Raw genomic sequence first — 23,999 nt, 5'->3', positions numbered from 1 at the left:
AAATTGTAAAGCAAATCTGACACATTATTTCAGCATCCTTTTGAATTTAAGTCGTAATCTTCAATGAACTTGTTATCAAAAGGTTACTTTTTTATGTTATCTTAACCCCCAATTGCTCCTCTACATATCAACAAGCTTCTTTATAACATTAAAAAACAAACAGTTTCAACAATGTCTATAGAACAAATTCAAGATCATATATAAACCCTAACCATCTTCATGTTCTCTTGTTCTTGGAGAAGAAACGAAGGATTATGTAAAATAACACCCTATAGAAAACTGCCCACCCTAACAACCAATAGATCATATTCCACTTATCTGACTTACTAGTACTAATATTCAATTGATCTAAGATCAATTTTCCGGTCACATTATTTCCATCAATGTCGACCCCGAAAGTCCGATTCGTCTGATATTCGTTCATCAACAACCCTTCATACGGGTACTTCATCGTCGAGACGTGGTTCATCCATTTCCAAACCTTTGGAATATCATGGCTATTCAAGAAGTACCCACAGAACAAGAAGAAGAGCGCGGTGAAGGCGATCACGGCTGCATAACCCAATATGTAATTGGGCACCACTGAGCTAACAAAGACAACAAACGAATTGGTAGCCAAGAGTGACACATAGAGAATGAGTAAGAAGTAGAGGAAGTTTCCATGTAGTTTTAAGGCGAACCACACGATCACGGCATATGTGGCCGCTTGGACGGCTAGGAATGGGAGGTATGTAATTAGGCCCGATATGGTGTAGGAAGAAGCCCGATAAGTGTTGTGGGAGCTCTCGCGGATGAAGATGAAGCGCTCTTGGATGAAGGCGGGGACGGCGTCATTGGATGAGAAGAAGAAGAAGCATACTGTGAAGATGAAGAAGCTTAGACGGTTTGTTATTCCTTGTAAATCGTCTTTGGGCTTTAAAAACATGGTGGCCATCATTAGACCCATTAATGTGAGGACCATTTGTCTAGAAAGGAAGAGCTCTGGCGTGCGCCGGATGTTGGTGAAGTTCCGGCGGGTGAGGACCCATATCTCGGCGAGGAAGGAGTTGGCAAATTTGGGCTCGGGGTGATGGCCGAGGCCACCGGAGGTGTTGGTTGAGTCGGTCGGAGTTAAGTAGTCGCCCTCAGTGCAGGTGTAGTCGCTGGTAGCACTGTGAGGGGTTGGGGTGTCTAGGAGTATCTCTTTAGAGTAACTGTAGTAGCCCGGGGAACTACAAGACAAAGAGGAAACATGTCATGAAAGCCAAATTCAAGAACATTTTCATGTATGGGAAATGATAATTCCACCCCCTTTTCACCATATATATTCACCATTTTTTTTGGAGAGAAATTATATGATGTGCGGTTGTACAAACCCGTATTTTGCAAAAAGTACGGTAGGGCCCGCACCATGATGATCCAAACCGTCCATTTGTTGGGCTACAACTTAAATAGGGGGTGGCGCAAAAATCATTTCCGTAAATGATCTTAACCCTCTGATCTCAATGTGCAGTCCCTATATGGATCAGAGGGTTAGGATCATTTTATGGAAATGATTTTGGGCTACCCCCTATTTACATTGTGGCTCAACAAATGGACGGTTTGGATCATCCAATGGTGCAGGCTGTAATGTACTTTTTTGGAAAAAAAGGGGTTTACATGGCCAAGTAGCATATTAAATCTGTGATTGCTAGATAAATTGTGCTGAATAAGATATAGTCGTGGATAAGAGTTATCCATTATTTGTCGCTCAACTATCCATGATAAGATCTATCACAGAAAAGCACTCTATCTTAAAAAATAAGGGTATGATTTCCATCAAAAGGTGGAATTCGCTAATACTTATTTTATGAAATAAAATGTTTTCCATGGATAAAAATCATTTGACAAAATTTATCCAGAACAACTTATCTCAGAATAAGATCTTATCCATGAATACCTATTCTGCGGTCAAACACATGTGGGATTAGCTTCAAGCTCGTTACCAAACCTTTTATAGTAGATCGGTTTAGCTTAATTTCATCAGTAGAAGCCAATGAAATTATGGTAACCCCCCTTCAATGGAGCACATACCTTAGCGAACTCTGCGATGATTTTCGATGGCCACGATTGATTGAGGGAGAAAATCCCAGGGTCTCCTTGACCCCACTCTGGGACCCACTCCAAGGAGATCTCAACGATGACCAAGGACTCCTGAGACTGTGATCAAAATCCTGATCCTTCCGATTTCCTAGTGGGGTCTGCTTGCCATTCCTCCCTTCATCGCCGGGCCCATCCTTCTGTGGCGTTGATGGGACCATTGAGATCGACGTATCCAAATCAGAGAGCTTCTGTGGCTTCACCCCGGTTAGGCAAAAGTTGGCTAATGCTTCCACGCCAATCTCAGACTGATTGTAATCTTGGATCACATCTAAGAAGTGTTCTATGGGATTTTCGCCTTTAGGGACTTTGCGTCCCATTTGATCAAGGTGGTGGGCCAGGTCCTTTGGTGGGCCCTGGAACATGAGCTGGCCACGTGCGAGTATTATGAGGTGATCAAGGAGCATCTGGATCCGGTACGATGGTTGATGGATGGTGAGGATCACGGTGCTTCCTGACCTGGCGATATGGTGCACCTTTTCGATGACACTGTGGGCACTAGTCGAGTCTAGACCCGATGTGGGCTCGTCTAGGAAGAGCAAAGAGGGTCCATGGATTATGTCAACTCCGATGGAGACTCGCCGGCGCTCACCACCAGATACCCCTTGGCTCCCTTCGTCACCTATGTAAGTGTTCCTAGATGACTGCAAAACAGAATTGATATTAGAAAAAGGAAGATGACATTTTCACCCCGTCAGCACTACGCATTCGCCCCCCTTATAACGTGAACAGTGGGCAACTTTAACTCGTTTTGACGTCCCCGTTTTAAAAGGGGGGTGAATGCGTACTGAGGAGGGGGTGAAAATATCATCGCCCTAGAAAAATGAATAATGGTGAATTTGGATCTTTGGGTTGAAATATATGGGGCATGTGGATGATCAGGCCCACCAATGGTAGGACGACTGCTTTGGTTGGTCCCGAAGTAATGCGAAAACCGACTAATGGGATGATCCTAACCATCCAAACAGTGACTTACAAAGGGGCATTACTTATCCATTTACAGCCATTGATTACATGGTCAGGAATGTCCAAAGGAGTGGCCTGCTCAATGGATCTACCATCAGTTTGGGCCTACCATTGGTGGGCCTGATCATTCATATCGCAAAAATCAGCGAATGATCCTAACCATCCGATCAGTGGACTTTTACTCATTGAAGATGGAGTATGGGAATTTTATTTTAACCCTACATTAGAAGCCAGTGATCTAATGGCCTTGATCATCTAATGACTAAGTTTCTTGTGCAGACTACAGAGTATGGCCCACTGATGGATGATACTAAGTTTTTATGTACAGACTATAGAGTATGGCCCGCTAATGGATGATCTGGATCATCCTACTGTTCCGCCAATCTACAGCAACCCAGGCCCCCACGCCCACGCACCCACCAAATAAATTAATAAAAAAACCTTCCCATTTTCCATCAAAATCATGAAAACAACGTTAGCAAATGATAAAACCCATACACTAAACTGCATCAAAACCAAGGCAAATCAGTGAAAAGTGTTTCAAAATGCGGTGCAAATGCGGTGAAAGCAAATCCTAGTCGACTTAGCACAACAACGCCCGAGTACTCAGTTGACACAGCCTGATTAATCGGTTAACGTTAGTAAACCGATTGGCTTTGCATGCAAAAATGTGGATTTGGACAAGAAGGCGACCAACAACGATGATGTTGGAGAGTTTTGAAACTATAAGGCCACGTTCTCGGATATGTCATGTTTTTGTATCTGGATTTGGATTTGAAATTTGGATACAAAATACATCAATCATCTTCATGCTCATGTTGTGAGAGAGAGAGGGAGGGAGTGAGTGAGGGACGTCTTGCTTGCTGCAGCAGCAAGGTTGAGGAGCAATGAGGGTGAAGGTACTTGCCACAAATATGGATTTCCAAATAACATCTTGCGAATAGATTTGAAAATCCAATCTTTTTTCGATTTGGAAATTTAAGGATTTGATACAGAACCAAATCTCAACTGTCAAGTGTCAAGTGTCAGAAATCCAAATCCAAATCTTGTGGGTATCCAAACGTGGTCTAAGTGAAATCAAAGAATTTAAGAATTTTGAATCACCTACCGCCAAACCTAGCTGATCAATCAGCTTCTCCACCCTGTCCTTCTTATCCATCATTGAAATTGATCCCAATCGGAAATCAGCGGCAAACATCAGAGTCTCGTAAACAGTCAGCATCGGAAAAAGGCGATCGTCCTGCATGACATATGCCGACGTATGTTTGATCAAGCTCGCCGAATTGTCCGTCCCATCTAGCGAAACCCTTCCCTTCAAACTCCCACTCGCAATCCGTCCAGCCAATCCATCCAGCAACGTCGACTTTCCGGCACCGCTAGGACCCATCACGGCCGTGACGCAACCCTTCGCTGCGTAACCTGTTGAATTGCAAATGATTAAATAGCACCAACTATAACAGCTTAAGCTTTTGGAATACTTGGTTGTTTCACATGGTATCAGAGCTATATTATCTCACGGCAGGTCTTGGGTTCAAAATCCAATAAATACTCAATATTAAAAATTCACATGTATGGCCAACCCGAAAAAAGAGGGTCCAGGCGTGAAGGAAAGTGTTGAAGTAAAAGTGATTAAATAACACCAACTCTCTAACAGCTTAAGCTTTTGTAGTGATTGATTGTTTCACTTAACCCGTGATTTTCTTCAATAAATTCACATCATGACTACTCCATTTCCCATCCAGCTTCTGATTCTTCGTTACTGTGTACGTAAGGTTGAAGAATTCGAGGCCGCCGGTGAAATTCATGTCCAGCGCTACATCGTCGGCGTCTTTATTCTGTTGATAAGTCATCTTCTGTTCTTTTTCTTCTTCTTCTTAATGAAGATAAAACGTTGCAGGGGAATTAAAAGAGAGGGAAGAGATACAGATAGTGATGTGTTAGTTTTGGAGTTGGTTCCAAAGGTGTGCTCATTGATATAGCTGTGGGATCGTTAAGGTGCCTTTGTTTTCTTCAAAAGCCCCCTGATTAGGGAAATGATATATTCGCCCCCTTTTCTTCCCCGGGCCATGCCTTTGTAGTCTAAAAAGAGGTTGGCCCCCGGGAAGAAAAGGGAAGGAAGATATCACTTCCTCCTGATTAATATATTTTTATCAATAAGGGCCCCAGTTTAGTTGTTTGATATTGCGAACTTTTCTATACAAGTAACATGTGTAAGTGATTGGAACCCATCATCTGGATGTGTTAAGCAAGACTATCCTTTGGTTCAAAAATCTTACAAATCAGATGATACTAGCCGTGTGATAAGTGGGCAAAGATGGATGCGTAGAACAAAAAGACCAAAGGGAGTGGTAGGATCATCTTGCCAAGAAAAAATTCTGTGGTCGGCCATCTAAAGAAGCCTCTTAGATGGCATGGATGAAGAAAGATGCGGTTTTGACGTACATTTTTGGCTTAAGACGTGCAAAATTCCAAACATGAACATTTTTAAGGCCCTGTTCATTTTGGATTTTGAGCATGTACATATTTAAGGTCCTACTCATTTTGGATTTTGAGTCCAAAACACATTGCAAATGGCCCCCTTGTTGTATCACCATCCTACTAGTTTACACATCCCAATTTGGAGAGGGAAAATGGCCTTGAAAATATTTTTTTTTTTTTTGTTTACAAAAGAGAGAGAGGGAGATTTAAGAAGGAAGAATATGAGAAAATGTTACATTATGAAATTATGCCATTACCAAATGTTTTTACTCTTTTAACACCAAAAAAAAGTTTGAAATGGGTCATAAAAGGGTGGAAATGTTTTCAAGGAATTTTCAATGGTTACTGATATTCGCACTATCGTATTTTGAAATTTGAACAAACTCAGCTTGTCTTATCTTTTTGAGGGATTTGCTAGGCGATTTTGCATCTGAGTTTAGCAGATTTTGTCTCTTCATTTAATTCATCTAGTTGGCTGTTTTCTCCAGCAAAAGTGAGCCTAGAAATTGCCTAGCAAATCCTTCCTTTTTTTTATTTGGTTTTTTGAAAGCTTTTCAGGGAACAGTGAAAACGCTTGACAACTTTTTTTAAATAATAAAAGACAATATGAGTTAGTGCAATTATCAAAACATGGTAGTGCCAATATCATCAGCCCTTTTCAATTCCGAGAATTTTGTAACAAATTTCCCCCCGAAGAAAGAACTACACCCTCCACAACTGTCATCAACCTGCTCCTGCCGGTAACACTTCTAAACAGCGCGCAAAACAAACGATACACACACATACATCTCTCTCTCTCTCTCTCTCTCTCTCTCTCTCAACCGTTACGTGCCGGTATTTCTCTATAACAATACACAAATACTTCACATAATACTTGTGGGAAGTATTCCAAAAAAAAAAGAGGGGTCACACGTGAAAGAGGGGGGTTGAATTATGAAATGATTAAATAACACCAACTCTAACAGCTTAAGCTTTTGGAGTAATTGGTTGTTTCACATAATATGTTAAATGATGTGATGATTTAAATAACACCAACTCTATCACAAGCCTATTGGTGGTATGGTCTGATTACTTTCTCAGAATATTTTGATGGGGTGCTTCTGTCTCAATCATTTTCTTTTCAACTTGATACTTCTTTTCCTAAACCTCAGAGAATCCTCAACATCTCAACATCTGCTCCAATTATTATTTCAGTTCTCTTCCAAGATTGATGCGAAGATATTATTTAGAGCAAACATATATTGAGCGAATCACCCCATTAAAGCTTGTCTTATTTTATCATGATTTGCTCGTGCAGGTGACTACCAATGCAAGGTCTTCTCGTTTGGCTGACAAATTGGCAAGTTTGACATGACCATTGAGGTACATACCAATTAAAGTTTGTGACCTTCTTTTCCATGAGACTTCATTTTGAACTCTTAAACCATCCACATGTTTCTTTTTTATCAGAGGATAAATTATGTTTAAAATCTTTTGATCTAGTTCAAAACCTGCTGGGAATGATATTGTCGGGATTGATTTGGGCACCACAAACTCATGTGTAGTAGTAATGGAAGGAAAGGTTTGTTGCCTGACATCTTGTGCCTTCATTTATTGCAATACAGTTTTTTTTTTCCTCATTTCTACTAATAATTTGTGCAGAATCCGAAAGTAATTGAGAACTCTGAAGGATCACGAACAACACCATCCGTGGTTGCCTTCACTCCAAAGGGAGAAGTGCTTGTGGGAACTCCAGCGAAGCGTCAAGCTGTGACCAACCCAACAAACACAATTTTTGGAACCAAGCGTTTGATTGGGAGATGTTTTGACGATCCTGTAGTACAGAAGAATATGAAGAGGGTTCCTTACAAGATTGTCAAGGGTCTCAACGGAGATGTGTGGGTTGAAGCAAATGGGCAACAATATTCACTTGCTGCCTTTATTTTGAATAAGTTGAAAGAAACTGCAGCGTCTTACCTTGGAAGGGATGTTTCAAAAGCTATAATAACCGTTCCAGCTTATTTCAATGATGCTCAGAGACAAGCAACCAAGGATTCTGGGAGAATTTCTGGTTTGGATGTGGCGCGGATTATAAATGAGCCAACAGCTGCCACCCTTTCTTGTGGGATGAATAACAAAGAGGGTCTTATAGCAGTGTTTGATCTTGGAGGTGGAACTTTTGATATTTCAATACTAGAAATTTCCAATGGAGTCTTTGAAGTAAGCTTTTTTTTTTTATAAATCTGCTCTTGTTAAAACAGTTATAGTTTCTCAATCTGGGTGAAAAATCTCATATAATTGCATTTCCTGCAGGTTAAAGCAACCAATGGTGATACTTTCTTGGGTGGTGAGGATTTTGATAATGTCATATTAGAGTACTTAGTGAATGAGTTCAAGAGGACTGAGGGAATTGATCTCTCAAAGGATAGACTAGCATTGCGAAGGCTTCGGGAGGCAGCTGAGAAAGCAAAGATTGAACTCTCTTCTACGACCCAGACAGAGATCAACCTGCCATTTATCACAGCTGATGATTCTGGAGCAAAACATTTGCATATCACATTGACAAGAGCGAAATTTGAGTCTTTGGTGAGCCACTTGATTGAGAGGACCAAAGAACCATGTATTAAATGTTTGAAGGATGCTGGCATATCACCCAAGGATCTGGATGAGGTTCTTGTTGTCGGAGGGATGACTCGAGTTCCAAAAGTTCAAGAAGTGGTCACTGAGATCTTCGGGAAGACTCCGAGCAAAGGAGTCAATCCAGATGAAGCTGTTGCATTAGGAGCTGCAATTCAGGGTGGCATTCTACGCGGAGACGTTAAGGAGTTGCTTCTTTTGGATGTCACTCCTCTTTCACTCGGAATTGAGACACTGGGAGGTATCTTCAGCAAGTTGATCAATAGAAACACAACCATTCCCACAAAGAAGAGTCAGGTTAGTCCTCAAAATTTCACAATATTGGAGAAGGCTTTGATCCAGAATTTTCACTTGCAAACTAAATCATTTGTCTGTCGCCTGATTGGACGGTGATGATTTGTATCACTGCCAACATATTCCATCACCTGCTAAAAATGGATTGAGTGTGTGTGTATGTGCGCTCGCGCACGCGCGCACGTGTGTGTGTGTGATGATGATTAATTGTTTGAAAGGTATAGGGCCTGTTTGGATACCACTAAAAATTAAAAACTATACATTACTTTTATATAATATTGAGTCCATTTCACCTCCGTCGTGGCTAAGTGCGTCATCTGAAAATTATGTTTTTTAATCTCAACCATCCACAAAAAAAGACTCTGTCGCGACGGAGGTGAAAAAGGCTCACGACTCGTAGGATCGTGGTGCTTACCTACTATCCCAAATGTAATCGCTGATGGGAAATGCGCTACCATTATCTTTATTAAGATTCCAGACTGGGGACATTGCTGGCACAAGGCCTAGGACCACGCGGCCAGCCGCCGATCTTGGTCCAGTACCCAGCGTAGGCAGTGAGCCAGACATGTTGGATCTTTCTGACATAACACCATCCAGTTGTGATCAAGTGGCTTACACGCAGGGGCGATGCCAGAAATTTTGCACAAGGGGGGCAAAAATTATAGTAATTTTTTATTTATCTTGAAATTAAGATAGAAAAAATTTCTATCTGAAATTTTGCACAAGGGGGCAAAAATTATAGTAAATTTTGCACAAAAAAGAGAGATAAAAATGGTAAAATTAAAATTTTAAACTTATTTTCTATTGGAAAGGGGGGCATATTTAAAAAAAAAGGGGGTAAGTATTAAAAAATTATTAAAAAATAAAGGCATATTTTTTTTTTCCAAAAAAATAAGGGGGGCAATTGCCCCCCTTTCCTCTCATGTGGCATCGCCCCTGCTTACACGGGTGCACACCATCACCAAAAACTTATCGTGTGTGGGGATTATACAGGGACACCATAATTTATTTGTGCCTGATTCGTTTTTTATTTTGAGACTTGATTTTGTTTCCTAAACTGTCTATTAGACGTCAAATTAAATGCAGTTTTGAATCCAATAATCATTTTTGCACTCAAAATCCAAAATGAACAGTGCCTTGGCAAGTTACAGTTGGCTTGAGGCGAACGTAAATTTACAAGATGGTTTTGAGTTGTTGACTCTGGCTCCGGACAATTGCAATCAGGTAATCAGGCAGTTTTTGTGTTGCCATGCTAGTATTGTTTGTTTGGAAGAATGGGAAATGAAATTTCACCACCTTTCCTTGTATTAAAATAGCTTAATTTTCAGGAAAAGGCAACCAAAAGGGAATGGAAATATCATTTCCCTTCCAAGAATATGCATTGGCATTATCATCCTTACCAACAAGTTATGAGGTGTCATCAATTCATCATCAGTATCATTTTTATGCTTATGGCTATCATTACTAGATGCATGTCCTTGGGCTGGCTTTGATATGCTGTGCTTTTTACTGTGAATTTGGTTATGAATTGTCTACTTGTTATTTGATTTTCATCTCTGATAGCCATGGCTAAATCTATGATCAGGTGTTCTCCACTGCGGCCGACAATCAGACTCAGGTCGGTGTCCGAGTACTCCAAGGTGAGCGTGAAATGGCAGCAGATAACAAGCTTCTAGGTTAGTTTGAGCTCGTCGGCATACCACCCACACCCAGAGGCATGCCCCAAATCGAGGTCACATTCGACATTGACGCCAGTGGGATTGTGACAGTGTCTGCCAAGGACAAGGCCACTGGAAAAGAGCAACAGATCACAATCCGTTCATCGGGAGGACTCTCAGAGGAAGAGATCCAAAAGATGGTTAAGGAGGCAGAATTGTACTGAAAGAAGGATCAGGAGAGGAAAGCTCTGATTGATATTAGGAACAGCGCCGACTCTACATTATACAGTATAGAGAAGAGCTTATCTGAATACAGGGATAAAATCCCAGCTGAGGTTGCATCAGAGAGTCAGCAGTGGCCGATCTGAAGAAGGCAATGGAACGAGAAAATGTTGATGAGATTAAGGCTAAGCTCGATGCTGCGAACAAGGCCGTTTCAAAGATCGGGCAGCACATGTCGGGCGGCGGGTCCGGTGGGTCAGCGTCTGGTGGGTCCCGGGGAGGTGATCAAACACCAGAAGCAGATTATGAAGATGTGAAGAAGTGAGGAGGCTAACAGGTGATATGAACCTTGTTTTTTGAGTGATTCAAGGAGGTATGTGATGAATTTTAAGGATTTCACTAATTCTTGGATATGTTGGATAAATTACAAAGACAATTGATGGTGCTTATAAAGAGCACTTACATGATAAACATAGAAATAAATCAAGACAACTATGGAAAGAGATAACACTAGAATATTCTAATCTAACCTAATCAAATCTACTTTCCTAATCTCTCTTGCTTGCCTCTTCTAAATCCACTTGGCTAATTTATCTAGTTGCTTCATTTAGCTAACTTACCCAATCTACCTCCAAGATGATCCAACGGTGAGATCTTAACCCAATCCAACCGTTGGATCCCACATATTCTAACAGTATGGAATTCAAGACTTCATATCCTGTCTCTTAATTTTGTAAAAAGTTATAGATTTAATATGTGCAGTTTTGTACTTAAAATCATCATAGAAGGTTTAGTATAAACCTTAGCTGTCTGTAATCTACATATGTTATTAGTCTTTTGAGAGATGGGGGATGTGGGAAACTAAGCCAGTTTCTTGAGTAGCCCATGTTTCCTTTTTTTTCTTTTTCTTTTTTTTCTCTTCAGTTGATGATATGGGTGGATTTTTGTCTTATTGTTTCCTTTCATTGTGCTGCTTGAATTCTTTGGTGAAAGTTTGAGCTGATATGTTGAGTTATCATATCAGCTCTGTCCTTCTCAGCGGATTCAATCTCTTAACCTGATTACGAGTCGATTTGGAGGTACAAACTAAACTTACTACTAGAGTTAATTTTTTGGGTCCTATTCCTTGACCTAGAGTGTAACTCAAATGTCAAATCCCCATAGTTTGGTTGCAGGTAGTTTACCTGGTAGAGTAGTGGTAAGTGGTGTTTGATTGTCAACCTCATAAAAGTAGTAATAGGGGGGCATCATTACCAAATTAACCCCTTTTTTTGTCAACAATGCCGGATTGCATCACGAGAAAGAATGCCTAGTAAAAAGTCCAGGCCACATTAATAGAATTGAACCTATGCCTACCTGACCATTGAAAAAGCTCGCAAAGAACCAAAATGCAATCCAATAGGTGCCCGTGCGGGACCCCTTGTTAGGAGATGGGACTAGGGGCGATGGCACTTGAAAAGGAAGGAGGACAATTGCTCCCCCTCCCATTTTTTAATTTTCCAACTAGAAGTAGTCCTCGTGACCCAAGGTCAGTATTGGGTCCCACAAACACATTAGTCATTCACAGGGAAATGATATAGTTGCCCCTTTTTCTTCCTCGGCCAGCGGCCACCCTGTGTACTTATGATTCCTCTTTCACACTACAAGGTAGGGGTGCAAGTCACGTCGGGTTGAGCATTTCTAAAAAATGAGTTGGAATCAACTCAACCTGAACCCATTTTGTAGAAAAAGCTCAAATCGAATTCCCAAAAATCAACTACGCGTTTTCCAACTTGGTGTAATCTACCTTTCTTGACCCCAAAAAAAAATAGAGCTATCTCATTTTTTTTAATTTTTCGACTAATGGAGTATTATGTGAGAGTGAGACCCCAATTTCAAATTATTGGGCCCCAAGAAAACATTAGTCATAAAAAGATTATTTTTTGCATGAACGGAGATCTCAATTACATCTAATGGAATATAATAGCTAGGGTGACCCAGGGAGTCCAGTTCCAATGGTGAACGGAGATCTCAATTACAGGAATCAGGCATCAAAATTCAATTGATCCCATATCTACTACTAGCTAGCTAGCTAGCTAACTACTAATTGTTTCTGTTGCTGATGATAATAATAATAATAATAAGAGAAAAGCGTTCCTGCACTGCAGCGTAGGGAGCTTAACTGCGCTTAAGTGGGCTATAAAGCCTCCCCATTGGTTCCTTTCTTGCGGACCTGCTATACTTTTCAAAGGGGGGCCCGTTGTACGAACTAATGGGAGGCTTTATAACCCACTAAAGCGCAGTTAAGCTCCCTGCGCTGCAACGCAGAAATGCTTCGCTTTAATAATAATAATAATAGAGCAATGATAGATACAAGGGAGCCCTTGCATAAAGAGCTTCAAAAGGGCCTTTCAATGGATCCACATCATTTCCAGTATATTTGATGACGTGGATCCAATCAAGAGCCCTTTTGCGGCTCTTTCTGCAAGGGCTCTCTTGTATCTATCATTCCTAAGAATATAATAATAATAATAATAAGGGATTTGCTAGGGTCCATCACAATAGGAGAACTTCAATTGCATGAGAGAGCAGACACATAGGCTCACTTTCCAACAGATCTTGTCATTCTTCATGAGGTAGCTGCTCTCTCATGTAACAGACGTTCCACAAAATGCCTTTTCTGATGTACCCTAGCAAATCCCTAATAATAATAGATTTGCTAATGACCATCGCAGAAGAACGGCTGTTGCATGAGAGTTCAACAACCCCAGATGAATGCCTTCTATGCTAATAATAAAAAATAAATAAATAAAACAGAGAGAGAGAGAGAGAGAGAGAGAGAGAGAGAGAGAGAGAGATTTCTCGGCTAAAATTGGCATGTTCTTTAAAGCTTCTTATTCTTGTTTTCTTTTTTGGTTTATCTGGTGAGAGACCCCCTACTGGGCCTACTCTCTTCGAATTCATCGCAAATCACCACAAATTTCCTCTAGATCTTCAAAATTAAATGAAAGGGATGGAACGGGTTGGCATTAAAGAACCCCATCCTCTGTTTTAATTTTTTTCGGGTTCTTGAGAAAAAGAAAAAAGAAAAAAGCAAAGCACTGCCGAGACGGGTTAAAGAAATGTAACCAAAAATTTCAAAGGGAAGTGATATATTGGCCCCTTTTTTAACTCGGGACAGCCCACTATAGTATATTTATGACTACTCTTTTACACTTAGGGGGGCTGTCCCAAAGTAAAAAGAGGGGCGACTATATCATTCCCCTTTCAAAAACATTGGATTCATCTGTATCTCACATGCGCCTATATTATTTAAAGAGGAAAATGATTGTACGCTCGAGCGTACCAAGCTTATGTTACGCTCGAGTGCCCAATCACATGGGGTCTCACTTTGTTAGGATGATCCAAAGCATTCATTTGAAAAGCCCTAACATAGATGGGGTGTGTACCAAAAATCAGCTCCTTAGTATCATCCTAACCCATCCATTTGTGAAGGTCAAAATGGACAGACACTATGTGTCCACAAATCTGCCCATTTTTACCCTCCACTTTTGGAGGGGTTAGGATGATTCAATGGAGCTGATTTTTGGTACACACCCTATCTATGATAAGGCCTTTCAAATGGATGCTTTGGATCACCACAAAAAATGTGGGACCCATGTGATTGGGCACTCGAGCGTACCTTAAGCTTGGTAAGCTTGAGCCTACAATCATTTTCCTCTTATTTAAAACTTACATCAGCAATAATGTATTGCATATACTTATGGTTTTATAAGGCCCCAAAGCCAAAGGTCCAGAACTTTTGTTTCAAGGTAATAATCCCTAACTAACTATTACATTTATAGCTGTAGACTGTAGCAAAATAAAACTTGCTTATACTCCTACTGATGGTATCCACTCATTCCCCTGAATGAAACTCTGCAAAGAATACACCAAAACATGTTCTGCCGGAATTTGACTACTCCAATTCACCCTCGCGGACGTGTTCGACCCCGGACCTGAATTCTCAAACTCCCCATAATACAGGGTAGAAAGCGCGAAATCTCCATCCCAAGGCAACCACCCCTCTGGCCTAATTAGACCCTCTAAATGACACCTAATAAAAACTGTCCTAGAATACTGTTTCCATGGTCTACCCAAATAATTTTTGTGAACCTTTGGATTTCTATTATACAATGCCAGGTAATCATCTGTACCGTTGATCACGCAATTTTGAAAAACAAAACCCGTTGATTGGCCGGGGTCCGTCCGGCCGTGGGCGGTCAATGCATTGGTTTCTCCCTTTTCCGGCAAGAGCTGGCGGGGCCGGACGAGGATGAGCGAGTCTTGGAAGACTGCGGCGGAATTTCCGAAGATGAAATCTACTGTGCCCTCAATGCGACATGACTTGTAGAATTGGCGAAGGGATTGGGTGTAGAGAGTGTCTTGGTGGCCGACGAATTCGCAATTTTCCATGATCGAGAGATCACTGGTGCATCGAAATGCCACCGCTTGGTGGGCGTCGGGGCCCGCCGTGTTTTCGATCGTAAGATCACGAGCCATGAATCCATCACCGCTGACACCTACACGTGAAAAATCAAAATTTTGAGGAATTAATCATGGTGGTGATGCAATTCCAAAGAGAGAAATTGGACCCACCTCACAACCAATCAGAATTGGTGTCGACAGGGTGAAAATTTGGAAAAAAAAACAAAATATTGGGGGAAAATAGGAAAAATGGGAAGAACTTAAATGTATAGTTCTATCTAAGATATAGACATTTCATCTATTTAAATAGAAATTTTATAGAATAATACATATTGATAACATGGGTAATGGGTTATTGCTTAAATGCTTTTCGTAGATTTAAAGAGCTGTAAAATAGAAATATACTAGTATAGTGAATTTTAGAAAAGAATTGCATATCTTTCAAGAGGAAGTCTAAACTGAAGGGAGCCCTTGAGCCCTTGCAAGGGCTCCCTTCAGTCTCAAGGGCTCCCTTCAGTCTAGAATTCCTCACCTTTCAAATAGTACATGAATTATTGAATAAATTGCAATTTCTTCTATTAAAGAGAGAGAACCCTCCATGAAAAAGTATTTGACTTATTCAAAACATGCTAATATTTAATAAATGAATATGATAAGCCTGATTGGACCCATGCACATGACAATAGCATGATCTAGAGTTCGATGACCAGGTTAGGTAATCAGAGACAAGAAAGAAATTTGGCCCAACCACTATTGTTTTTTCTATGACTTAGGTTAGAGTTTTAGAACAGATTTTCACTGCCGAATTTAAATAGGCATATCTCAGATATGATCAGAAAATCATACTTATCAAATGGTCTCAATAATCAAATCAATAGCTTGCAAGTTAAAAAACTAAGCAACAACACACACACACTCATGCTCAAGTAGGGCGGGACCTCACTGTAGTAAAATGTGGCGCGACCACTATTACACAGTGGGCCCCACCTTAGATTCATCTGAACCGTCCATGTTATAACGTAACATCAATTAGATAACCCTAAGATTAGGGATTTGCAAGGTAGATAACCCTATTCACTTTTTGCAAACTAGTGGGCCCCCAGATTCCGCGTAAATCGGTGCATTTATTTTAGAGTGATGATATATTCGCACCCCCCCCCCCGTAGGATGATGATTCGCACCCAATAATATAACATGATTCGACGTCGACGTCAAAAAACGTTAAAAGTCTGACGCAATTCACGTTATCAGGGGGTGCGAATCATCCTAAAGAGGAAGCGAATTTATCATCGCTCTTATTTTATTAGCAAATGTAACACAAGGGTAGTTTAGTCATTTAAATTTCGTAATTGCACACTCGACTTACCAACGGTTGCAGTATTGAAGGTAGAAACACCGACCATCCCAACGTTCAAGTTGCCCGTAATGACGGTTTTGCCCATCCCATCTCCCAAAAAGACCACATTCCTCTTCTCTAACGGAACCCTAACAATCTCCTCATAAACCCCTTCCTTAATATAAATCACAAACCTCCTCCCCCCAAAACCCTCATTTTCCGGTGCCATATCCACCGCTGACTGGATGGTCCGGTGACACCGTTCCCCCACCTTACAAACCGTCACATCCGGTGTCAGACCCGCGGGAAAACTCGGCCGGAAATCTGACCCACCACCGCCTCCGGCAATATCCTCCCAAAATCCCGATCTCTCCGTCACCGGAGGCCTCCAAAGGCTCATTTCATTCCCAAACAAATCGTACGAAACCAACATGCTGAGCGCATTACTGGTCAACTCAGTCAACGAGTTAACAAACGCCATTGTTGAGTTAACCAGCTGAGTCGTGTTCGCGTATTTAAGGGCAGACCAGCAATCGTATTGATATAACAGAGCCGCGCTCATCCACGCACGTGCGTCCTTGATCTTGCCACGGGGGACGATGTCAGGAGATGATGATTGGGAGAGGCGGTATTGGGAGTAAGACAAAACTTCTAAGCAGTTTTTGGCAGCGATTGAGCGGTTTTGGTCACCATAAGCGGTTTCTAGGATGCTTTTGGCCATGAATTGAGCGGTTTTGAGGTTTTGAGAGGAGATTTGGATGGAGGCGAGGATTATGTCGATGGGTTTTGGTGGGTTTGGGAGATTGAATTGGGAGAGAGATGTATTGCATGAATTTGGGAATTGGGAAGCTTTACATGCTTGTTGGATTGAGATTAAAGGGGATATGAGATTTGGGTTTTTTTTGGTGGAATGTTGGGTTGTAGGGGAGATAAAGAAGAAGAAGGAAATGAGGATAAGGGAGAGAAGAGAAGCCATGAAGATGAAGGGGTGTTTGCAGGGAAATTTGGTGAGGGATTTGAGGGGTTTTATAGGGTTTGAATGCATTTTGGGGAGGGTTTGATTTATTGGCTGAGAGTGAAATCTGGAGGTCATATTTTTTTGGAAGTTTTTGGTCATGGTCACGGGTTTTGCTGTCTATTTTGCAGAAGGTGAGCTCGTATTTTTGACCCCCTTGATTTTACTGGGACACTCCATGGAATTGATATCCGCACTCGCTTTTAATAAGTCACGGGCAGATCTTGTATGACATCATGATGCGACCCTTGTTCTTCAACTTGAGTTGATAGTCCTAACCATCCAATGAGTGATCCCACCTTAAATCGCATCTTCAGAGAAGATGGTCCTCACCATATGTGTGTATGCCCAACCATAAATTGTTTTTCTATGAGATAATCCTAACCATCCAGTGAGTGTACTCCATCATGAATTGCCTGTAGTGATTGGATAATAAATTAATAATAACAATTCAATGATCAGGACCCACCAAGAATCAACTATCTAGATCATATCCTAACCATCCAATGAATGTGCCCACTATAAATCACGTGCCGTGATTAGATGATCGTGACCATCCAATGAGTGCAATAAGTGAGACCCACCATGAATCTCGTATTCTCTTTTTTTTTTGTTCCTATTCCTCTACTTCTTATATGCCTCCGTCTTCCAAAAAAACAATTTCAAAAAAATTAATTGATAAAAGGGAAAATTGTTCGTGAGCTTGAGCTCATATAAGCTTATATGAGCTTCAGTACCCAAACACATGGATCCTACATTTTTTGTGGTGATCCGAACCATTCACTTGCAAAAATGAATGGTTTACAAAAATCCTATAAAAGCTATTAATTTACAAAGAGTACCTTTTTTTGGTTTTCTGAGCATTAAAAAGGTGTTTAGCTTAGAAGGGGGTGAAACTTTAAAAGGGTAGAATCGAGGCTAAGGTGTGAAGGCAATATTCGTGGCCTTTTAAGGTATGTTGCAATAATGAAATACACCATGGATTACTAAGCTAAGGCGTGCTACAAAGATATGGAAGAATCGTTCAAGATAGTGAGAGGATAAGGATGCATTCAAATTTAGGGTTTGATATCTCGAGCTATGCAGACATGGGCATGCGTCCTATCAATAAGGACACGCCAGCGAGTAATCCAAAAGCATGCTAAAAAAGGAGGTTTTATAGGGTGTGTACGGGTCAAGTCTGATCCAGCCCATAAGTGGATCACCTCCACATGATCCGGCCCAATGGATGATGTCCAAACACACAAAAAGTAGCTCCACACGGCCCAATACTTGCACCACATCCTATCCATAATACTCAGATCAATGTTCCTGAAAATGAACATTACAAAACCTTAACTGAAAAATTCAGTCGGTAAAGGGGGTTTACTAGTCGTGGGTTGCAGTCCATAAAGGGGGGCGAATAGGAAAATTTAGGGCGTGAATTTATAAGCACACTTTTCAAATAGGGGTGCAATTCGGTCGGGTTCAACCCCAAAAAAAAAAAAAGAAAAAAAGTTGGGTTAGTTTGAGTTTGGGTTCAGGGTGAGTTTTCTCAACCTGGTTGGAGTTCGGGTTCAGAATCAGGTTGAGGGTTTGGGCAACCCCAACCCGAGTGAATCCCGACATTTTTTATCAATTTTTTATATTTTGTAAAGCTTAAAAACCTCTTCTCGTGCCTTTGAATCCACAAGTACCAGTGGAGGACCAAGAAACCACCCGACCTTGCACATCCGTAACAGTTACGATGGTATTGTTGAAACTCGCTTGAACATGAATAACTCCGTTTGAAACATAAATCATTGATCAACTAAGCCCTCTCAGAGGCTTGTTTAAAAATAAGAAAGAGGAATCTCATGAAAATAATAAGGTTTGATCTTATTCATGGGGATTCAAGGAATAAATTAATCAATAAGACTATGGAAAGCTTTGTGAAGTGCTTCTTTAGGAGTTAAACTTCCATTCGTCCATATTTCTAGAAAAAGTATCTCTTGTTTCCCATTCCCATAAGAATGAATACTATGATTGTGGACAAGAAACAGAGGAAAAAAGCCACATGTCATTACCCCACAAAAATGAATGAAGAAGAATTGGTTTGGTAGGCAAATCCCGAAATCTAACATAATCGTAGGGTGACGCCTTCTTTCAATCTAAGTATGGGCTAATTCCTAATTGGAGTGTATTCAAAATATGTTACTAAGATTTGAAAATCCAATAACTCAGGTCGGGTCATGTTCGGGTTGGAAAAAAGGGTTCCTTTGGTAGGATCATGAATTTTTTGAAATATTTGACAGATCATGAATTTTTTGATAAAAAACCCTTTAAACCCAAATGAGGAGATAATATAAACTACTTTTAAAAAGGAAAACACTTCCAAAATCTTGAAGTAGATATTGTTAATAAGAGACCTGTGTACTGGTGATTGATTGGAGAAAGGGACTCCACATGTGGCCACATGGAGTTCCACTCCAACTACATTGTTTTGTAGCGAAGTTCAATTTGAGCACAGACGACACAAAACCTAACCGGCCAGACTTTTGTTCTTGCATTCTCACCCAACCAGAGGGGGTCAACATAACTACAGTCCGAATTTGGTACTCTCATGTCGCATGTACAGCTCAAAATTTAAAGACAACCAAGGGGGGTGTTTCGATCTAGGAAAAAGAAAAAGTAGGAAAAATGTGCAAAAAATATATTTTTCAATGACAATATTTTCCATGTTTATCCACTGGGGGTATGCTAGAGAAGTCTGAGCATAATTCCCATGTAAATATTACATCTATAGTCTACTTTAGACTGTAGAAAAACAAAAACAAAACTTGTTTATGCTCCTACTGATGGTATCCACTCATTCCCCTGAATGAAACTCTGCAGAGAATACGCCGAAACATGTTCCGGCGGAATTAGACTGCTCCAATTCACCCTCGCCGACGTGTTCGCCCCCGGCCCGGAATTCTCAAACTCACCATAATACAATGTAGAAAGCGCGAAATTTCCATCCCAAGGCAACCACCCTTCCGGCCTAATTAGACCCTCTAAATAACATCTAATATAAACTGTCCTAGAATACTCTTTCCATGGTCTTCCCAAATAATTCTTGTGAACCTTTGGGTTCTTATAATACAATGCCATGTATTCATCTGTACCGTTGATCACGCAATTTTGAAAAACAAAACCCGTTGATTGTGCGGGGTCCGTCCGGCCATGGGCCGTCACTGCATTGGACTCACCCGTTTCCGGCGAGAGCTGTTTGGGCCGGATGAGGATGAGCGAGTCTTGGAAGACTGCAGCGGAATTTCCGAATATGAAATCTACAGTGCCCTCAATGCGACATGACTTGTAGAATTGGCGGAGGGAATGGGGGTAGAGAGTGTCTTGGTGGCCGAGGAATTCGCAGCTTTCCATGATCGAGAGATCACTCGTGGATCGAAATGCCACGGCTTGGTGGGCGTCGGGGCCTGCCGTGTTCTCGATTGTAAGATTACGAGCCATGAATCCATCACCATCGACAGCTGCACACACAAAAATCAAAATTTTGAGAAATTAGTCATGGTAATGGTGCCATTGTAAAGGGAGAAATTGGATTCCACCTCACAACTAATCAGAATTGGGGGTGGTCATATACTTTGAAATTTTTGAATTTTTTTTTTGGGGGGGAAATTAGGAAAAACTATTTAAGATATAAACATTTCATCAATTTATATAGAATTTTAATAGAATAATACAGGTTGATGATATGGGCAATTGCTTAAATGCATTCCTAGATTTGGAGAGCGGTAAATTTGAAGTATAGTGACCATTAAACAAATATATATATATATATATATATATATATATATGAGGAAAAGGATTGTACGCTCGACCGTACCTAAAGTTAGGTACGGTAGAGTGCCAAATCACATGGGTCCCCCATTTTTGGTGGGCATCTAAACCATTCATTTGCAAGGCCCCATCATAGATAGGGTGCATACCAAAAATCAGCACCATTGAATCATCCTAACCCCTCCAAAACTGGAGGCCAAAATGGGCAGATTTGTGGACAAACACTGTCTGTCCATTTTGGCCTCCACAAATGGATGGGTTAGGATGATCCTATGGAGCTGATTTTTGGTATGCAGCCTATCTATGATGGGGCCTTGCAAATGAATGGTTTAGATGCTCACCAAAAATGTGGGACCCATGTAATTTGGCACTCTACCGTACCTAACTTTAGGTACGGTCGAGCGTACAATCTTATTCCTCTATATATATATATATATATATATATATATATATATATATATATATATATATATATATATATATATATGAGGGCAGTGTTCCTGCGCAGCTGCTCAGTTAGCTTAACTGAGCAGCTGCCCCAAAAACTCATGTGGCCACATTTTGGGTGGGATCCAAAGCATTCATTTGATGGGCCCTTTCATGGGTAGGGTGTCCACCAAAAATCAGCTCCATTGGATCACCTTAGGGTGTCCATTTGTGGGGCAAAAAATGGACAGATTTGTGGACAAACAGTATCTGTCCATTTTTTGCCCCACAAATGGACACCCATTGGTGATCCAATGGAGCTGATTTTTGGTACACACCCAATCCATGGAAGGGCCCATCAAATGAATGCTTTGAATCACCCAAAAAATATGGGGCCACATGAGTTTTTTGGGGCACCTGCTCAGTTAAGCTACGCAGGAACACTTTGCTCTATATATATATATATATATATATATTTGAAGTATAGTGATTTGTTCAAAAGAATTGCATTTTTTTTTAATAATACACGAATTATTGAATAATGTAACTTCCCTAATTAGCCGTAACACAAATAAACAAAAAGAAAGTGGAGAGATTGATTCGAGACAACTGGACCTCCTGACGGCTCAATTCGAGAGGAGCCACGACTCTTCTAAACAAAGTCACATTTGTTGTAAATTCAAACTTAAATACAAGCATAAAGGTACTTTTACATCACTACTCCGCTAAACCACTTACATAGCTCACGGGCTATTAACATCCATAACCTAAAACTCATAACCACGTAATTAATAACCACATTCTAACTAACACCACTAATATGCACATAACAAATAAATTGCAATTTCTTCATTCAAATATAGAAAACCGTCAGATAAAAATTAGTGAATTCTTCAAAACATGCCAATATTTCATAAATTAATATGAGAATATGAGAAGCTTGATTGACCCACACACATAAACATTAACATGACCTAGACCATTCATTTGTGGGCCCTAACATATCAGAAAATCAAACTTATCAAATATGGTTTGTTTTTTTTTTTTGGATCAGTTTTCCCGCGGCCCCGCAAATCGGACTCACGCAAAAATGGCTTTAATGGTGATGGCAATTATTTGCAAATTTAACCCTCAAATAAGGGTAGTTTAGTCATTTTAAGAATGTTTTTATTTTATTTTGATAATGACACTCCTTCACTTACCGACGGTTGCTGTATTGTAGGTAGAAACACCGACCATCCCAACATTCAAGTTGCCCGTAATGACGGTTTTGCCCATCCCATCTCCCAAAAAGACCACATTCCTCTTCTCTAACGGAACCCTAACAATCTCCTCATAAATCCCTTCCTTAATATAAATCACAAACCTCCTCCCCCCAAAACCCTCATTTTCCGGCGCCAAATCCACCGCCGATTGAATCGTCCGGTAACACCCCTCCCCCTCCTTACAAACCGTCACATCCGGTGTCAGACCCGCAGGAAAACCAGGCCGGAAATCTGACCCACCACCGTCTCCGGCCATATCCTCCCAAAACCCCGATCTCTCCGTCACCGGAGGCCTCCAAAGACTCGTTTCATTCCCAAACAAATCGTACGAAACCAACATACTGAGCGCGTTACTAGTCAACTGAGTCAACTCGGACAACGAGTCAAGAAACGCCATTGTTGAGTTGACTCCCTGAGCTGTGTTCACGTATTTTATCGCAGCCGCGCCCATCCACGCGCGTGCGTCCTTGATCCTGCCACGTGGCAGGATCTCAGATGATGAAGATATAGAGAGGCGGTATTGGGAATGACTCAGGGCTATTAAGCAGTTTTTGACCGCGATTGAGCTGTTTTGGTCGTTTGAAGCGGTTTCTAAGATGGTTTTGGCCATGGATTGGGTGGTTTTGAGGTTTTGAGAGGAGATTTGGACTAAGGCGAGGATAATGTCAATGGGTTTTGGTGGGTTTGGAAGATTAAATTGAGAGAGAGAAGTATTACATGAGATTGGGAATTGGGTAGCTTTGCATGCTTGTTGGATTGAGTATGACGGGGATGAGATTTTGATTGAGTTTGGAGTTGTAGGGGAGATAAAGAAGAGGAGAAAAATGAAGGAGAGGGAAAGAAGAGAAGCCATGAAGATGAAGGGATTTCTTTCGTGAGGGGTTTTATGGATTTTGATTGCATTTTATAGAGGGTTTTGATTTATTGGCTGAGAGTGGATTTTGGAGGTCATGTTTTTGGTGGTGCACAAGGGTTCTCAGTCTATTTTGAGTTACGTGGAGGTGATATTTTGGACCCCCATGACTTTACTAGGACACCCCTTCTATTAACAAACTCGTGGATTTCAGATAGGGTGATGATATTTTCACTCCCCTGCAATACTTGCACGCCGCTCTGATAATGTGATTTGAGATAAAGTTGCCCACTTTTCACGTCAAATCAGATTAACAGTCGAGCGTTCATGTAATGCAGGAGTGAAAATATCATCTCCCTATATTGTATAATTTGTATGACATCATGACTCAAACCGTTGACCATTTTCTGTAGAACATCCTGGGCAACCCACGTGGCCTTAGTAGTAGGAAGCATGGTAAATTTCGAAGGGAATTGATAAAACCTGCCCCCCGAAATTTACTCAT

At 40.9% G+C, this 23,999-nt stretch overlaps 3 protein-coding genes and 1 pseudogene across 3 annotated transcripts; 1 reads left to right on the top strand and 3 right to left on the bottom strand.

Moving 5' to 3' along the window:
• Positions 1-217: 217 nt before the first annotated feature.
• Positions 218-4,889, bottom strand: LOC143876227 (ABC transporter G family member STR2-like). The gene is made up of 4 exons (XM_077377948.1): positions 4,775-4,889; positions 4,193-4,503; positions 2,053-2,762; positions 218-1,211 (listed from the first exon to the last, which is right to left on the bottom strand). The coding sequence occupies exons 1-4, from the start codon at positions 4,887-4,889 to the stop codon at positions 218-220; spliced, it is 2,130 nt and encodes a 709-aa protein (XP_077234063.1).
• A 1,980-nt stretch (positions 4,890-6,869) lies between these two features.
• LOC143875622 (heat shock 70 kDa protein, mitochondrial-like) lies at positions 6,870-10,922 on the top strand (annotated as a pseudogene).
• A 3,148-nt stretch (positions 10,923-14,070) lies between these two features.
• LOC143876224 (putative pectinesterase/pectinesterase inhibitor 51) lies at positions 14,071-17,248 on the bottom strand. The gene is made up of 2 exons (XM_077377946.1): positions 16,165-17,248; positions 14,071-14,893 (listed from the first exon to the last, which is right to left on the bottom strand). The coding sequence occupies exons 1-2, from the start codon at positions 17,225-17,227 to the stop codon at positions 14,205-14,207; spliced, it is 1,752 nt and encodes a 583-aa protein (XP_077234061.1). The 5' UTR covers positions 17,228-17,248; the 3' UTR covers positions 14,071-14,204.
• Positions 17,249-19,799: 2,551 nt separating this feature from the next.
• Positions 19,800-23,600, bottom strand: LOC143876223 (putative pectinesterase/pectinesterase inhibitor 51). The gene is made up of 2 exons (XM_077377945.1): positions 22,579-23,600; positions 19,800-20,640 (listed from the first exon to the last, which is right to left on the bottom strand). The coding sequence occupies exons 1-2, from the start codon at positions 23,492-23,494 to the stop codon at positions 19,952-19,954; spliced, it is 1,605 nt and encodes a 534-aa protein (XP_077234060.1). The 5' UTR covers positions 23,495-23,600; the 3' UTR covers positions 19,800-19,951.
• Between the last annotated feature and the right edge of the window lie 399 nt (positions 23,601-23,999).

Source organism: Tasmannia lanceolata, unplaced genomic scaffold (assembly GCF_043159265.1).
Source record: "Tasmannia lanceolata isolate RefF3 unplaced genomic scaffold, GAP_Taslan_0.1 ptg000004l, whole genome shotgun sequence".
NCBI lineage: Eukaryota > Viridiplantae > Streptophyta > Magnoliopsida > Canellales > Winteraceae > Tasmannia > Tasmannia lanceolata.
The sequence above is the reverse complement of the archived record's forward strand: the minus strand, read 5'-3'. Positions and strand labels throughout refer to the sequence as shown.

Excerpts from the sequence above, each read along its gene's own strand:
- LOC143876223 (XM_077377945.1), bottom strand. The coding sequence starts at position 23,494 with ATGGCTTCTCTTCTTTCCCTCTCCTTCATTTTTCTCCTCTTCTTTATC. Across the intron at positions 20,641-22,578 it reads CTACAATACAGCAACCGTCG|CTGTCGATGGTGATGGATTC; the intron begins GTAAGTGAAGGA and ends TTGTGTGTGCAG.
- LOC143876224 (XM_077377946.1), bottom strand. The coding sequence starts at position 17,227 with ATGACCTCCAGATTTCACTCTCAGCCAATAAATCAAACCCTCCCCAAA. Across the intron at positions 14,894-16,164 it reads CTTCAATACTGCAACCGTTG|GTGTCAGCGGTGATGGATTC; the intron begins GTAAGTCGAGTG and ends TTTCACGTGTAG.
- LOC143876227 (XM_077377948.1), bottom strand. The coding sequence starts at position 4,889 with ATGAATTTCACCGGCGGCCTCGAATTCTTCAACCTTACGTACACAGTA. Across the intron at positions 4,504-4,774 it reads TTTATTGAAGAAAATCACGG|GTTACGCAGCGAAGGGTTGC; the intron begins GTTAAGTGAAAC and ends GCAATTCAACAG. Across the intron at positions 2,763-4,192 it reads TTGATCAGCTAGGTTTGGCG|TCATCTAGGAACACTTACAT; the intron begins GTAGGTGATTCA and ends TCTGTTTTGCAG.